The 17,924-nt window shown below is 41.3% G+C and overlaps 1 protein-coding gene across 2 annotated transcripts in view; it reads left to right on the forward strand.

The window, feature by feature from the left end:
- The first annotated feature begins 3,102 nt into the window (after positions 1–3,102).
- The window catches only part of rims3 (regulating synaptic membrane exocytosis 3), a 37,046-nt gene continuing 22,224 nt past the window's right edge, over positions 3,103–17,924 (forward strand). Inside the window, exons 1-2 of one of the 2 annotated variants that reach the window (XM_044171129.1) lie at positions 3,103–3,315; positions 14,324–14,648. In XM_044171129.1, coding sequence (XP_044027064.1) covers positions 14,384–14,648 — 265 coding nt within the window. In that variant the 5' untranslated portion in view covers positions 3,103–3,315; positions 14,324–14,383. The remainder of the gene's footprint in view (positions 3,316–14,323; positions 14,649–17,924) is intronic. The other variant, XM_044171130.1, reaches the window with a different exon arrangement.

A 17,924-nucleotide genomic window follows, 5' to 3' on the forward strand; every position in this document is an offset into this window, starting at 1 on the left:
ATACACACCTCTCATGTTCTGCGCACACTCCTCCTCATCCTCCTCCTGTGAAATCATAGCTTACACAAACCCGGTCACATGACCATAATGTATACTATAATTCAATTAACTGCGACTTGACTCCAGCAACATAGAACACACTTACACTGTATATGGTGCTCTAATACATTCAACACACTTTTTCCATAGGGGCAAGCAATCTGCGTTGTCTGTCTTGTTAATTCCCTGTTTAGACTTTATACCATGTAGCCATGTATGTATGTCAGAGCTCTGAATGGATCAGTCCTTTGAATTATGACTTCTGCCTGCAGCTTATAAAATGGCTGGCTCCAGATCAGCATGTTTTAATGACATACAGTATCTAAATGCATATTGTGTTCATTGCAATTACACAGCCATTATGGTCTCTACATCAGCTGATGACAGCAACAGATTCCCTTACCATCTCTTGAATCCCCTCTCTCTACAGAATGCCAATGAACTGATTCAGATTCAGTGCTGGTGTTAATGGGGGGCTGATTCCAGTCAACCCTCCTTACTGTTGCAGCAGAGAAGAAGAATTGATTGTGTTGTGGCACAGCAGTTTGCCTATGGGAAACAGGGCATTGCTCCAAAGCCTGTGATTTATGCCTATTTGAGTGGCTTGCCGCATGGGTGACTGAGTGGCACATATTTCACCTGCAAGGTTGTGGACCTTGGTTTCTGTGCTGCAGATGTTTATGGTTTCATGTTAGGATCATTGCACCGCGTTCTTCTAACACACTGACAGTAATAACACACTAGTGAGTAAATACTGTCAGTGCAGAGAATATATGTACTGTATTTGAGACTAGAATGGACGAGGCCTGGATCATTTGAACTAGAGTGGCATTAAGAGGCTAGGCAGAAAATTACATTACATTACATTTATTACATTAATTTAATCTGTGTATGCAGATGATGCTGAATGCTCCCTAAGCGGAGAGGAAAACATGCAAAACACAGTCTTTATGGTTCTGTGTTCTGCATCAAACTGCAAAAGACTTAGCAGCTATCTGGGTTAGAACAAACAACATCTCTTGCAACTACAACTGCTGCGAATTTCCACAATTCTTTTAAATCACTGTAGTAGTGTGTTTCTTGAATATCTTTAGATCTGCTGATTAACAAAATAAATGTTACACCTTTAGAACACCATTATTGTATGCTGATAATCAGCAAACACTACTTGTACATTAAATGTTGTGGCTTCTATGTGCATAGTATTCTTCACCTCTGGAATACCTGTGCAAAGCGGGCAATTGCCTATGGGCTCCAGACACTCAGGGCCCATTGTGTTTCATTTGGTTTGTGGTGATTTCATTAATTGCAAGTTTACTTGAAGACATGCACATTAAGCAGAGTATCATCTGAATTTTGCCTTAAATGCTGATTTGTTTTCTTGCCAAGATTTTGATGAAAAGATCGAAACCACTCTCATATTTGTCCATTAAATATGAAGCTATACAGCCAGGAGACTGTTAGCTTAGCATAAAGACTGGAAACATGGGGGAAAAGCTAGTCTGGCTCTTTCCAAGGGTAAAACAACTCTGCCTAAAGCTCACTAATTAACACATTATAATGTGCGTAATGTGCTGGACTATTTCTTGGCCTTGTGCAGTAACTTCCACCATGAAGTTGCCAGAGAGGCTAGTCACTGTGCTTTCACTTTAGTTTTTGTACGGATTGAACAAACAAGATATGATCGGAATTAAAGCCGCAACAACTGATTTTTTTGGCCACTTGGAGGCAGCGGAAACAAGTTGTGAACACAACATTGACTGCCTGATATGGCGAACGTGTTAGTTACTTACTTGCACAACAGCATTTTTGGAGCAACATTTTCATTCATTTGGAGTTGTCTTTCTGGCCACCTGTCAAATGTAAGTCCAATATTCACTCTCTTTTAGCTCTGTTTATGGTCTCTACCAACTCCTGAGGGAAAATACCTGGCTCTTTAGCTCCTAAATGCTCTATTGCATTCACCAGCTAGTTGCTAACTGTGTCTGTCTGCTGGTGCTGAGCAGATAGAGTAGAGTGGCTTTTTAGAGCTTTTTCGCTGAAAACAGCTGCTGCTGCGGTTAAAAACGACGCGAGCAGTGAGAGTGAACCAAAACAGTAAAGTTGCGGGCCGGAAAGCTACACGAGCTGAAACTCGCTATGAAGCTATGTAAAGCCCAGCTGCAGATTCAGGTAACTACTGATTCAGTAGTTTCACACTACATGCAACCCTTTTCACATCGCTACATTGTTTTTACATTGTCATTTGACAAATTGTAATTGGAAAAATGTTGATTATAGCCGCTTTAATGTTAATTGTTAATTGGTGAGCTTTAGAGGCTGTACAAGTGGTGATAGGTGGCAGGCTAGCTGATTCCCCCTTCTTCCAGTCTTTATGCTAAGCACGGTGAACCGGCTACTAGCTGTAGCTTCATATTTAGATGTGAGAGTGGTATCCATCTCATCTAAAAAAAAGTGCATAAACTTGTTTCCCAAAATGTCAAAGGATTGCTTTAACAATCCATTTTAGCTTGAATATGCTGTCTTTCAGATATTTAGACGACATGATGCATATTCCCAAATAAATTTGTGTTTAGCCAAGTTACCACAAACAGGATAGGGGCCCATAGCAAATTTTTTCCTCAAGGCCATGCACCTCTGTGGAGTAGGCTACCTGACTTAAAGGGACAGTTCACCCCAAAATCAAAAATACATTTCAGATGTATTTTTTTGGGCTTTGAGCATTGCAAGCCGAGTCCCATATAGTCCCATTGTATTAAAAAAAAATGCAGACATGTCTATGGCTGATTTCTCCAAAACTTGGCAAATCACACCAAAACAATCTAGATGGGTAAAAAGCACTACAGGTAAGAGGCAAAATATGTATTTTTGATTTTGGGGTGAACTGTCCCTTTAAACTTTGGTTCTGTTGAATAGTAGGCCTATCTTTTTGTGCAAATCTAGTGTATATTCACGCTTCCCTCACAAGGCCACACATTGTCGCTGTTTGCCATACCGCTGAAAGCAACCGGGCCTAATCTCATCTCTCCTGTGCCCTGCCCTCCCTCCCTCCCGCCTCCTCCTCTCTCCACAGCAGCGCGTCTCTCACCGCGCCTTGGATGCCGAGTGACCAGCAGCACTGAGCGGAGAAACCGTCCAGAGTAAACCGCCGTCAGCACACCAGCACAGCAAAAATAAAACCCAAACGATGACATTCTTACAGATACGACAGAAGCAAACAATTATTTGACAAATTCCGACCCCGCACCTTGCCATCGCCACTCCTCGCTGTAAGTGGTAAGTGCTCTTGATTCCTTTTTAATTGCAGGGCTCGCAGTGCTCAGTTTCCACACAGGGTAATGATAGAGATATATTGTGAATAATGCAACAAATAGCAGAGCGAATGATCAGCGATAAGAGGAGCATGGCTCAAATAGGGCGCAGTCATCTGAATTTGTCTTTATTGTTACAAAGTATATAGGCCTATTTTATGGGCTCTAGAATAGATGAATAGTTTCTTCTTATATACTCTCACCTTTGTAGCATTATAAGCCTAGCAATGCCAAGGTGCGTGTACAGTTTACAGTTTCATGCATTCTACTTCAGTCAATCTAATTAACTGTTTAAAGGGACTGATATGGTCAAATGAGACGGTTTAGACAAGATAATACACATTAAGGCTGTAGGAGAGTGATTGTAATGTGACCTAAATAGTCAGAGATATCATTTTTTTCTTCTTTTCTTTTTTCAGTTGGCAAGATTGTAGCCAATAAATAAAATGTAGGCCTATGTGAGTAGTCCATACATGGTTGGAGTTTAAATATATTCTACTGGGACTTTTAACAACGTTGCTGGAGAAATGGGGAACTGATTGTCTCCATTGATTTAGCCATGTAGGGACAACCATGTCAGAGGTCAACTTTACACTTCTGCTGGTGATCTGTGGCAGGATTGCATGGGGTCAAATGCATAAAGGTGCCTCAGGATAAGTCAGCTACGCACTGCTACCCCCGTTTTCATTGTGTTTGTATGTGTGAGCGCATGTGAGCGTGGGGGACAGTAAGGGGGGGCGTCAGCACATTTTGACATGCCTGTCCTCTGCCAGCACTCAGGTCAGGCCAAGTGCATGCTGAGGTGTGATTATATCAGATGGCTGCATGCACACACAGACACAAACACAACAATGTCCAGATCTCAGCACAAACTGTGTTCCCCACCTGTGGATGGGGGCAGAAACACGTGATGCAGCTCCAGAGCTTCCTGTGTCTTTCTCTAAACCTTGCTAAAAACGGTCTAAAAGCTGTTTAATGTGTCTGACATGCGTAATTGTTAGTGTTAATCACTAAGTGTGAAGCATAGCGTGAGTATATTAACTGGCACTAAAGGAGTGGGCCCTCCTTGGCCCGTTTTAAGGAGAAAGAGAATAATTATCCATGTGCTTAACTCTTGAAATCCTCGCCTGACTCACACTTGAACCTCTGAATAATCCATTGAGACAGAATTGAGATGGTAAAAGCTGGAAAGAGACTCAACCCTGCACTGTGTAAAGCCAAGTTTCTAAATCTCCATTTACACATAACTCAAACATTTAAATGCAGAAGACATTTACTCAAGTTCTGCATTCTATAGTAGTACAAAAAGAAGAGAAAAAAATCCATTTTACGTCCTCAAACAGCTGCGCCACACAGCTCACGTGACTGTTTATGAAGTATTCGTGTGTTTCTGTCACAGTTTAGTTCCAGATTTGGATGGGTGTGGCTAGCTAGCAGATTTGAGATGGTGGCACACAAGTTCAGAGTTCTTCTGAAATATTCACCAGGATGAAATTTATGTGCGTGCGTGTGTGTCTATGTGTCTCTAGTAGTAGAGAGAAATGCATCAAATAGTACCAGATAAGCTGGCTACTCAAAAGGCCAGCCTGGCTGTTATGCACTATATCATCTTCCATCAAAGAGTCTCTGCTCACACGCACACGTACACACTCTTTTCAAAATTGATAGCAGGAAAGGGCAAAGGCAAAGTCCAGTGAAGCACACACACGCACAGACACACATAAGCACTGACACATCCGATCACACTTCAGATCTGCAGCTGGAAGCTGCTGGTCGCCACTTCAAACTGGACTTGCTAATGAGACTCCATAGTCTTGTATGAGATTATTTTGCACACTCACACTCACACAGAAGAGCTCAACTGATATGGATGCAGAAATGGGTTTGACCTATATTTTTGAAGTTTGTATTTACAGTGTCAGGTGATGATCCATTTAAATGCCACTGTACTTTTTCCGAGCTTTACTGGACTCTGCAACAACAGTCCTCAGAAAATCAGTTCCACCCAACAACTGATATGTGTTTGAAGCTGCTGCAGGAGCAAAGGTGACTTCCATCATATGCGCGTGAGTTACTCACTTGCTAACCTAACACCTGTCTAGGAGACAAAAGTCTTCTGCACTTCCTGCTAAAAGAAGTGTCTAACGAAAAACACGGGCAGTGTGTTTGTAGTACTGCACAGGTTTCTGAGTTTCTGAGAACACTGTCAGTCTGAGATCAGCCAAACATTGAAACATGCAACCCAAAAATGAGGTCAAATATAAAAGGAAGATGGGAGAGAAATGGACTGAAAGCGTATGATAGAAGTCTTAAAAACATAAGCGGGGAGGGAGATAAATTTACAGCTCTTATCTTGTCCTACCGCAGGATCTGACTACGTTCCAATGCACACATCCCATCCAGAGGTTTATCAGTAAATAAGACAGGGAAGCGTGCTTTGGTTGACCCCGGCCGTGTCCCCACAGGCCTGTTGTAGCCCCCACCTCAGCACCACACAACCCATGCTGTCTAAGCTGGGACTTGGTGATCCGGACTTGGTAAGTGGGGTGAGATCCTGTGTTCTACTCCGCCTCAGGCTGGTTACCAGCATCCCAGGTGGGATAGAGAGATGGGGTGGAGGTGGCTGATGGGTAGTGAGAGAGATGTCACTGACCACATTAGTCACCAGAGAAAGCAGGCCATGAGTCAGGAAAGCTCCCAGTCTCATCCATCACGCCCCTCTTAACCCACTTTCCTTCCAGTCCAGCCACTCCGGCTTTTTATTTTTCTATTTTCTGCTAGCTCTCCATCCCCCTGCTGCTGACAGAGTGACTTTGCCATCCTTCTTTTGATGGTGATGAAAAGGAGAAGAGGGCGCAAAGAGAATGGTTCAAAGCTGGACAGATTGCAGGTTGCGGCGAGAGATGAGAGCGAGAAGAGGTTTAGGGTCAACCTTTGAAGTGCAGCAAGGGAAACAGACTTTCTTTTCCCAAACAACTTTTACATTTGAAGCAAATAAATATAATGATTAGAGGCAGTTTGTTTAGTCTGTGTTGCTGTAGAGAGAGAAAGAAGATAACACAGTGACATAGTGTGTCTCATTTTCACACCAGATTCCCCATGGTGATGTGTAGAGAGAAACCCTGTGAGCTGGTGAGACGGCTGTGGGGTAATAAGTGATGATGAGAGAGGTCTCACTTCTCCAAAAGGCTGCTGGCTCAAATCCTGGATGAAAACATTGTGTTGCAAACTCAGATGTGGAGGGATTAGTGTGGAAAATGGGGGAAGATGGGGATGAGTGAATGAACATTTGAAATGATACTCCACAGGGTAGTGATTTGATGGTTATCGATGTGGCTTAATGCCAGCAAGGGGCAGAAACACGAGCAGTCAGACGATCAGACAGGTTTTAAACAAAGCAGTAACTTGACGTGAGCGCTAGTAATGATGGCCAAAACTGTGAAAGAGTAAGACCAAAGTTGTAATAAATCTTAAATATCTTTTAATGGATAAAACATGTTAGCACCTTAAAGTATTTATTTATGTAAATTAATAAAAAATAAACTTGCTACGTTTTACATTTAAGATAGACACTGTTTTGTAAAAGACTTGCTAACAAATGTTAACAAGCTCAAAAAACAATAGTATACTGGCATGTTAACATAACACAATTTATAGAAGTAGCATGCTAAAGTATTAGCTGTGGTTTTTGTGCTCCTTCATCTTTGCTGAGTGGATGCAGGCAAACACAACCAGTAGTTATAGTGTCATATGTAATTCAAGTATGCAATGAATAAGTACTATAATGAGTTCTGTTTTAATGACAAATGGCAGAAAAAGAAATGGGTAATGCTTTTCTATAGAAAAGTTATTTGCCTTATGATAAGAAATTGTTATGGCTTCCATCGGTTTGTTTACTGCTATCACTACTCACAGACATGTGCTGCACATTTTAATTGAGCATTTCAATACTATATTACATTTTAAACCTCAGACGGGCTAATGTGACCCTTTACTTGTTGCTCTGATAGAGAAAATGTAAACCTTTGCTTCTCTGCTATGGCTGACTCAACATGATTCAGGCAATTTGTGTGAAAACACACTGTGACGGATCGAATTTATGTCTGCTGTCACAAGGTGATGTAGAGGGAGTGACTCAATGACTCACCTCATTAAAGATTTTATTGGATAAAAATTTGATTGGGCCAATGGGAGAGGCAAAGAAAAAGCTCCTTATGAACTCCTTTTTCTTCTCATTTCATGGCTGTTAGCATTTGATTCAGATTTGTGTGTGTGTGTGTGTGTGTGTGCACCAGGCATAATATTGCTCTGCAAAGTGTGAAATGGGAAATTTGTGAATATTTAATGGCACTGTGACTGTATCTGGTCAATTTCTTTCTGATACACTGTACTCTCTCGGTCAATGTGATACTGAAGGAATCTAATCTGTGTCAGAGCAGAGTGTATTACAGAAGAGTTTGATGTTAATTCAAGTACATCAGCCAAGACACCAGTGTCAGTGCCCCCTGTCATTCAATATTTTGGCTCTTTCCTCTGCCACACTCTGGCACGTACATTCAGTACACCATATGCGTGTTTGCACTATGCTGTGTGTGATTTTGTGTGTGATCCATTTGGCTCTCAGATATCCCACAGCCTGGCACTCTTACTCTGTCTCTGTGTGTGTAGCTGCAAAACCAGCCTTCTGTTTTCCCGCCTTCAGAGACCCCTTATGATCACAAAGATGCATCAGCCACACAGACACACACACACAAACACAAATACAACACTAGGCCAAACACAATGGCAGCAGGCGCTGAACCAACACATACAGTATCATAACCTGGGAAGTTTCCATGGTAGCCTGAGCAGGAAGTGCATTACAGCTTCTGCCTGTCCTTGTGCACTGCCAGCGTGATTGTTGATCATGAATTTCTTTTTAATTCTAGCTATTTTTCACTCTTGCACTCATTGCAAGTTGCATGTACACAACAATAAAAATGGTCTCACAGATTTTCTTCTGAAGAAAACAGATTTACAGGCTAGTAATTTTTCAGCTTTTACCGATCATTTTCAACATGATCCTTCTTAATATGTGTAAATTACATATACTGTATTCTATAGTTCAGATTTTGATGCCACTTACCTAGGAGAAATGAAGGAAACGCACTTGGCCTGTTAGAAAAATATCAGCTTAAAAACACTGTATCATGTTTCAGGTTATCAAATTAAGAGTGACACACGGTCTTCATGGCAAACACCTAAAGATAACCACACATGGCAACTTAACAGTCAAGACAGATCTCATTCAATAGAAAAAGATGCTGATTATTTGGAATTTAAATGTCTGATGACATTTTAAGGATGACAAATAACCAAGAGTGCGTTGCTAAAAAATAGTATTTTTTTCTGTTAATTTAGCTATGATTCAGCTGAGTTCACTCCCTACTGTCCTGCATGAGAAATTCAGCTTGCAGCAGCCAAAAACACTTGGCAAAAACACATCAAAACAGACTCATCCAACAGCAAACACAAGTAATGATCAATTAGAAACATAACATGCAATAGTAAAAGCAATAAGTGGAGGCAATAAGTAAAACTAATTAGAAATAGGAGAAACAAATGAATAAGAACAAGGTAAAAAAGACAATGAGACCGATTTTACTGTTTATTGGTTAAAATTTATGTTGTGGATCAGCAATGCTCACCTTGTCTTTATACTGTTTGTTTTCTGTGTTTACAAGACAGTCAGACCTACAGTATATCTTTGCCACTTTGCAGCTAAATTGTAGGTTAATTAACTGACCAGCAGTGGCAGTGTGGCCTCCATTCTAGAGAGAAACTTTAAAGAGACCATTAATGGATCGCTCAGCCATATCTTATTACAAGGCTGTGGCATTTGTGTTTATGGGAGAAACTGAAAGGAGAGATCACATTTTTACTCTTTGCTGCTCTGCCTCAACTAACACTGACTGCAGACGCAGAAGTTCATGTTTCTGGCTCTTCTACGCTTGCTAGTTTTCTGCCAGACAATTTAAAACAGGGAATCTCAATCTGTGAAATATTGATATCTACCAAAATGATGTGTGAATTGTTACAGAAATAGTTCAACATGTTGGGAAATATGCTCATTCACTTTCTTATCAAAAGTTACATGAGAGGATCGACACCACTCTCTTATCTGTCCGATAAATATCAAACTGCTGCCAGTTAGCTTAGCTTAGCAGAAAGACTGGAAATAGGGGGAAACAGCTAGCCTGGCTCTGTAGAAAGGTTAAAAAAAAAAAAAATTGCGTGCCAGCACCTCTAAAACTCAGTACACTTAACACATTTTATCATGTTTGTTGAATCTTTACAGTGTAAATGGCCGCAAAACTGAGTACTGTATGTGTGTCTTCTAATGTGCGTGTGCGCTAGCATCTGGAGGTAACTGTGTCCTTCTTTGCATCTTATTGAACCTAAAGAAAGTGTCTTTTTTCATTCATTTTCTTTTCACTTTAATCGAGATCTCTCACACTCTCAAACACTAGTAGTGTGTCTATTGCGTGTCCAATGGAACAGAACAGCTCCTATTTTAACCAATCCAGCTGTCTACACAGGCCTCATAACGGCTCACAACCTGAAGCGTGTTTTTACGCTTCAAGTCTATTTTCTTCTGTGTATTATACTGTATATTGGGTTCTGAGTGCTGCCAAAACGCAGGTTACCTACACTCAATACCGTGTAGACACAGACGGCGGACTTAGCTGCTAATGTGCTGCTCAGGTTACACCTCCAGTGTAGCCACGGGATAATACACGTACAAATTAGGAGGCCAGATCTTACATGGCAGGGTTCGGAGTGGGGTGGAGACGGGTGGTGTCGAGGTGTGGAGGAAGAGCTGATAGCCACCAGGCTGGGTGGAGGGAGGCAGTTAGCTGACAGGAGGAGAAATAAATGAGCTCTGAGATGAGACGCTAGAGCACAGAGTCATGCTGCAGGAGAGCTGTCTGGCACAGAGATGAAGATAGATGGGCTTCGGGTGTACCTTTAGGTCCAGTGTGTCGGTACAGGTACGTGGTGGCATCTTCAACTGCAGATATTAGAGATTGAAAGACTTCTAAATGCAGGTGTGGGTTTGCGATTTTTAAAAAATTCAACCATGAACATATCCAGCATAACTAACAGAGTTAATACTGAGCATTTTGGAAAACACACTTTCTTGCAGAGAACTAGATGAGAAGATCGAAACCACTCTCATATCTGTACAGTAGATGGAGCCAGGAGATGGTTAGCTTAGCATAAAGACTGGAAACAACCAGAGGTGCTGGTAGGTGGACTTCGTTACCTATGGACAGAGCCAGGCAAGCTGTCTCCCCTACTTCCAGTCTTTATGCTATGCTAAGCTAAGCTAATTGTCTTCTGGCTCTTTACGGTGTAGCGTAAGTAAGCAAATAAGTGTATTTCACAAAATGTTGAACTATTCCTTTAACTAGATGAATCTCTGTATTTGAAACTCACAACTAAGCAGTGAAATTGCAGCTGTGAAACCAACACTGTTACCGATGTCAGTGTAAATGTCATAAAAAACATATATACAGTACACTTAAGTTCACCCTGGAGCATGTCTTCAGCCAGAGACAGACAGACACAGACACTGAGGATCTCATCATTAAGAGGAAAGGAGGAATAGATGCATGTCTCAGTCATTGTCATTATCAGTTTCATTCTTCATTCTTCTCCCTGTTCTTCTCTGACTTTCACTCCATTATTTCTCACAAATCAGGCCCCAGCTTCCTGCAGGGTTTTTCTCTGTGTCCATTCATAATGAAGCATCCGCTCCTCCCACGTTTGTCTCCCTGTCTTCCATCTTCCCTCACTTGTTCTCCTCTGTCCTCGTGGCTCTCTGACAGCAGAATTATTCTGTTTATCTCCCTTTTCTCAGCAGCCTTCTCTATCCCTCCCCTATCCTCGTTTTCTCATGCTCTGCTCGCTGTGTGTTCACAGTACAGAGGCCCCCCAGAGAGCCGGAGAGAAGTGCGCATGGGCTGGAATAGAAAACGGGGTGAGCAGGGAAGAGAGGGGAAGGAAATAAGGGCATATAGGCTCACCTGAATTTCATATTTCAAGCCCCTAACTCCCCTCTCTCCCTGTTTCTTTCCCCTTTTCCGGTCATAACAAATGTCACTGCAGTACAAAGCATGCAGTCTTCCACCTCCTCCTAATTTTATTATTATGAGTTTCATTACAAAATGCCAAAATTTGCCCTTTGCTTCATCGGTCCTGAATAGCACCTACTTCGGTTAATGTGGAAATGCTAAATGCTTCCCTACAAAAAGTGCCGGTCAGCAACATTTTTTGGGCTGTAAGCATCATGGTTGTAGTGGCGTGACAAAGCAGGGCAATGATGATGATTTACAGAGACATCTGAAGCACAGGGCATTTACATTTGAGTCTTCAATTCGAAAGACATATTAAGGGCAAATTCACTGTACTGTATATGTATTATTTATGATTTGCAGTCATGGGAGTGAGTGTTTAGTCGCATAAAGAATTTGCGCACCATTCCCTGTGATTAGTCATGTTAGAAGCATGGCTCTAGAGATGGCAGTCGGTTGGTCGGTTGGTCATGGTTGGTTCACTAGGGGTGGCCGATATAGCCCTAAAATAATAAATCACAATGTTTCAGGGCATTTCTGCGATAACGATATTCTTGATGATATGACAAAATCCTGAAGAATATTAATATATATATATATATATATATATATATATATATATATATATATATATTTTGTCTATTGAAAATATTATATATATAATATTTGAAAGAATACATTTCCCTATTTTTAGTCAATTATTTCTTATTTCACCATTTTAATTCTACTTAATACGCCACCTTATTGTAGTGTTTACTCACAAACTACTTTAATCTGCTCACCTTGCTTTTCCCTTCAGTTCTTCCCCCCCACACACACCGGCTTGCCCTGCTCCGCCTCTTTCTGTTTCTCTTCCTCCCTGTATGTGTTGAGTTTCTCTGCAGTCATCATTATGTTTTATAAAGTTGCCCAAAAAACACAACTCATGTCTTTTTCACCCGCGAGTCCGTTTTCACAGCAGCTTGGTGAGCCGCGTGTGGAGGAGGCTTGTTGTTAATGACGTCACCTGTCGAAAAGATCAAAACCAACATGGTACCGAATAACATCTGCAATGACAGGTGCACTTACAAGCTTTTACTAAACAACGGATTAAGTAGGAGACTGTCTCTCTCTGTGTTTCTCTAAAGAGCGTGTGTGAGTCGGCTGCACGGGAGGGGTAGAGCGAGGGGAGATTGTCCACTAGTTAATCGATCGCAGATGGCATTGTTAATATACCTGGGCGGACCGACCAAGTAAAGTCTATGTGTGGGAAACACTGCTTGATCTTTTGTAACCAAACCACGAGTTTGTAGTAGTAGCTCCCCTTTTTGGAACCAACTCCTCTACCGTAGAGCTGGTAGCAATGTTAGTTTCGCTTTCAGCAATGCTTGTTGTTGCTGTGCATAACAGCACAATGTCATTACGGCAACAAGTTGAAATGTTGCCATTATCACAATATAATTTTTTTTTATCATATTAAAAATTATACCAGTATTATCGTGAACGATAAGATATGGCACACCCCTATGGTCCACCACTTTGATCCAGAGTGAAATCTCTCAGCAACTATTATATGAATTGCCATGAAATTTACAGATGTTCATGGTCCCCAGATGTTGAATGCTACTGATTTTGGTTATCCTCTGACTTCCTCTAGTGCCACCATGAGGTTTTGAGTGAAAATTCTCAGCAACCATTGGATGGATTGCCATGAAATTTGGGTGGGTCAAACACAAGACTTTCACCCAGGAGACTTCGGTTTGTGTCCTGTGTGAAACCAAAAGTCACGTTGACTTATTTTAAGTTACATACGTAACTAAGTGTTTACATCATGTGACTTATTGTGAGTTACTAACGTAACTTACTTATTTTAACCGTAACCGTGAGCTTTTCCTAAACCTAACCAAGCAGTTTTGGTGCCTAAACCTAACTGTATCACAACATTAACCACGTGTTTATTGTTACCATGACGACGAAGGTACAGTACACTGGCTGCTGGACATTCGTAGCATTATGCACAAATAATGGTGCATTACTTTTCGTAAGATATCGACGAACCGTTGTATGAGGATATGTTGTCACATGTCATGACTTACTGCTACACTTCAACAGAACAGAGTTATCATTAATGTTACTATGACAAGTCAAAATGTCTGCCGTGAAAATTGCCTATAGTGAGAGTTGTACATCTGCAACCAAAGAGTGTTGTGCGCATCAGTTAGATATTCCAAAGTTTATCAAAGTATGACGAGAGTGCGCGCACACACACTGGTATCCTCCCAGGATTCAGCCAACCAGTGATGACTTGAGCTGTAGAGTTTATCATCTGTCACTGTTTAAGGTCAGACACAGAATAAGATTCCAAAAAAACACAGGAGACAAATACAAGCTGACAGGGTGACCCCCTCAACAGCAGGCCAGCCCTGACATTTGTGTGTGTTTGTGTGTGTGACTGGAGATATTTCTTAACTCACTTGAACAGTCTGCTGCCATCTGCACCGTCCTCGTCTGCTGACCTTTGTGTTCTTTGTTTTCTCAGTTCGCAAAACTAGTGGAGATCAAAAAGACTTTTCAGAGCTTCTCACTTTTTATTTGTCTTTTATGGGGTGGGAAGTCATTTCTGCTGCTTCTGCAATAAGTGGGGAATTTAATTGAAAACCAAACTGTGGTTGAAATTTAAACTCGGTGTCCTTCATCCTCGGGGAGCTACTGCAGCTGTAAGACAAGCTATTATTCTGTTTTTCATCAGACACACTGCACATCAAGATGTCCTTTTATTTGAGCTGTTCTATCCCTCCCACCTTCAACCGTTTCTCTCTCTAACTTCCACCCTCACCTTATTGTCTTTTTTTGACTTCTTTCATCTTCCTCCCTCAGTCCCGCTCCAACTTTCCAGCCCTTCCCCCCAGCCCATCGGCCCTCCAGTCCAGCGGGACCATGATGCTCAGCAGCTCTGTGGAGGTGCCCAGCCCGGGAGGGATGAGCGGCCTTAGCGGGCTGAGCGTGGCGGCCCGGAATGTGGTGCGCTCCTCCAGCATCTCGGGGGCCATGTACAACCTCGAGAAGAGTCCCGGAAGTGGGGGCCCAGACTCCGTATCACTGGCTGGCAACAAGAAGCGGCGCTCCAGTCTGGGCGCCAAGATGGTGGCCATTGTGGGGTTGTCGCAGTGGAGCAAGAGCACGCAACAGCTCAATCAGCAAGGTCAGTTTATAGTTTGAAGTGCTTCAGTTCGATGTAAACGCTTTAGATGAAGCTTCACTGCCAGTGCAAGTGAAATTTCACTTTTGAGCCTCCATTTCTTTGATCAAATTCTCTCTATCCCCAGGTATTTTTCTTTTTTGTCCTTTTTCCATTCACACCATTGCAGCTAGGTCAGTGTGACTTCTGACTCCTTTTGTCCCTCTCCCCTTCCTTTCTTACATCCTTCCATGCTCCTAATTCTCTGCTTCCACAGGCCTCTCTTAGTTTTTGTCTATTTTCTAAAGTATGGGGATATCAATCTTTTTTTCCAATTTCAGTTTAGATTTAAAGCTGCAAATCATAATAATTTCCGAATGAAGACTGAATTTTTTAATAGGTAAGACATTTAATCACCTTTACCCTACTGGCTTGGTTTTAACATTTCAAAATATTCCACGTGCCTTTAAAATGATTAAATGCTTTCCTGATGCAGTTACACAATTAAACAGATGCTAACACTGGTCTAACAGAACAGTGATTGTTTTAGTGTATGCACAATAACATTAGCATAATCCACTCCAAAGGGTATTTGGTGGTGCACTGCCTCAGTTATAATACCTATAATATCTTACTCAACAAGCTCTCATTGGCTTTACCTTTTGTGGTATTATAATTGTAATGAGCCCTTTTTAAAAGCCTGCAACATTATTGTGAGCATCATTGTGTGTTGAACTCTGAAGTGGGTTTGCAGCAGTAGCAGCTTGTAAGCACGGTGGTTGTATGACAATGATAGCGGTGCTATGTTCTTATATGTGTCCTGTGGGGTATAATTACAGATACTGTGCAGCTGCAACAATAGTGTTTCTCATTTTGCACCTCAGCGTCGAACACAAACGCCCTCACTCCTGGTGGGAAACAGGAAATACATGTCATACACCAGGGCTTGGTAAAGGCTGAGAGGCAGGGCATCTCCCCACATCCTCTAAACACATTCTGTTTCTCCTTCCAGTACACTGAACTGCAACCTTTTCAGAATAGTGTCTGCATTTGTCTTTTTGCTTGCCTGCTCGCTTTGTGGTTGTATAGTATGTGCACGTTATTCTGGGCGAACGTTCAGTCTTATTACAAGATCTGAGGGTTGTTGCTTTCTGCTTTGTGTAGCAGGATTAGGATATGAGTTTCTGTACCAATACCAAAAAGATACTTTTTTCATTTCATTAGTTTCAGGTGTATATAAATTTGATAACTGATTAATTCTGCAAGTAATTTTTAAGTAAAAAGTTCAAGAATTCACTACTTCCATTTCCTTTTCAAATGTGAATATTTGCAGCAATAAATCACACAAAACTACAAAAACGTCAAGGGTGACGTTGACTTATTTCAATTGTGTCTCTTTATGTAAAGAAAGTAAAGATGGAGGAGTCCACGAGACATTATAATATCAAACAAACCAACACAATAAATACTTGTACTATCATCAGCAAAATTTCTCCAAGTCAAACATCCAAAAAATGTATTATAAAAAAATTACATACAAATTATAACTGGAATTGTAAGCTTATACTTCCAAGTTTCCCATAAGACATAACTTTTTAAATTAAATATTTAACAAAATAAGTTAATATTTAATGGTGTCTTAACAGAATCAGTTGCACAAGATATATGCCTGAATAAAATAATATAAAATTAGCAAAGTTATGATTGAGATCAGAAAATATAAGTAAACAAGTCTTACAATCTGACAAAAAAAAAAAAAAAACATTTGACACCCAGTCCTAGTTCTTTAATGTTCAGGCTATTCATCACCCCATTGACACAATACTTACTATGGGTGCATGGGATTGGGTGGCATGGCAAATGGTATCCATCCTTTCAGCCAAAGCAGCTCTATCCTCTTCTTAGTGATCTTCTCATGTAACTTCAGTCCTTTGGTACACTTCCTCATAGGACCATGATTGTATTAAGTAAATATAACATGCCCAGGCAGGTTTGCTTTTCTCTCTTACTCTCGGCAATGACGTATGTGACTTGATTGGTTAACGCTGAAAGATAAATGAGAAGAAAGAGACCATTTTGGAGGGCAGCGGAGGAATGTGGACGAAAGCATGACATAAAAAAAAGTGTGAGTTTTGCTTCATGTTCTCATGCCAGCTCTGACATGGTCACCATATGGCTAATGGGCAGTGTACACATGCACACACACTCACCTAAATCCTGTATCATTATATTGTATCATTACTTGTTTTTGGCACCCATCAGTTTGAGATGGCTCTTGCTTCAGTATTCAATGCGCACACACACACACACACACACAAAGAGCTCGGTGCACTCATGCACAGCTGACACCTGTCTGACGCAGGGAGAGCTGTCGATATTTTCACCACAGGGGTTTTCATGTCTCTGTGTTCGTGGTGATTAGGAGCACACAATGGAGGGGAAAGTGTGGATGAGGAGGCTAAGAGGGGCTGAGGATGTGGAGAAGAGGGGTGTGTCTAAATTTAGATGTTCTCAGCTGCCAGAGGAACATACCGCGCCTGGAACAAAATCACAGTACCGTGCACTGCTCCTTCCTCTTCTATCTATACCGCGTCTCTCCTCACCATAGCTGTATCATCCTCAGCTCCTGCACGGTAGTTTTCTTGCTGTGTCGGCCACAACAGGTTTTGAGATAAATTTCCAGCACATTACCTCTGACTAACAGGAACTTGAGAATGAGATATAACTAAACGGATCTGTATCATTCCTGATACCTTTTTAATCGGATCTGGTATGGGCCAGACGTGACTGATCCACTTTAAATACTTAAATATTTTCTGTTCGGCTCTGTTCGTTTGCTGTGGTGAGCAAATTTTGATCCGTTAAGCTACTGCCGTTACTCATTATGTCCTGGATGTAATGCATTTTAATGTTAGAGCAGTGGTGGGCTTTCACTGTGAAACTGGAAGTGTTGCCAGTGCCATTCAGGGTTAGCTAATGTTACCATAAATTGACTCATTGAATGGATGCAGTAACTTGTGATTTTATTACATATCTAACAATACTCAATAAAGATTAGCGGCTCTAAAAAACGACGCCTGACATTATATCTTATTAGCACCAAACTTTTAGCAGCTGGAAAAAACACTACGGAGGAGCTATGTAACGTTAGTTTAGCAGGACAATATATGTTAGACAAATTTAAAATTTGGGGAAAAGAGAGCTCTGGTATTTTATCTGCACTTATTATTGGCAGATACCTTGAGTTTAGGTATCAGAATTGGTATTGGGGAGAAAAAAGTGGTATTGGTGCATCCCTAT

This window comes from Siniperca chuatsi, linkage group LG17 (genome assembly GCF_020085105.1).
Source record: "Siniperca chuatsi isolate FFG_IHB_CAS linkage group LG17, ASM2008510v1, whole genome shotgun sequence".
In the NCBI taxonomy this organism is placed as follows: Eukaryota; Metazoa; Chordata; class Actinopteri; order Centrarchiformes; family Sinipercidae; genus Siniperca; species Siniperca chuatsi.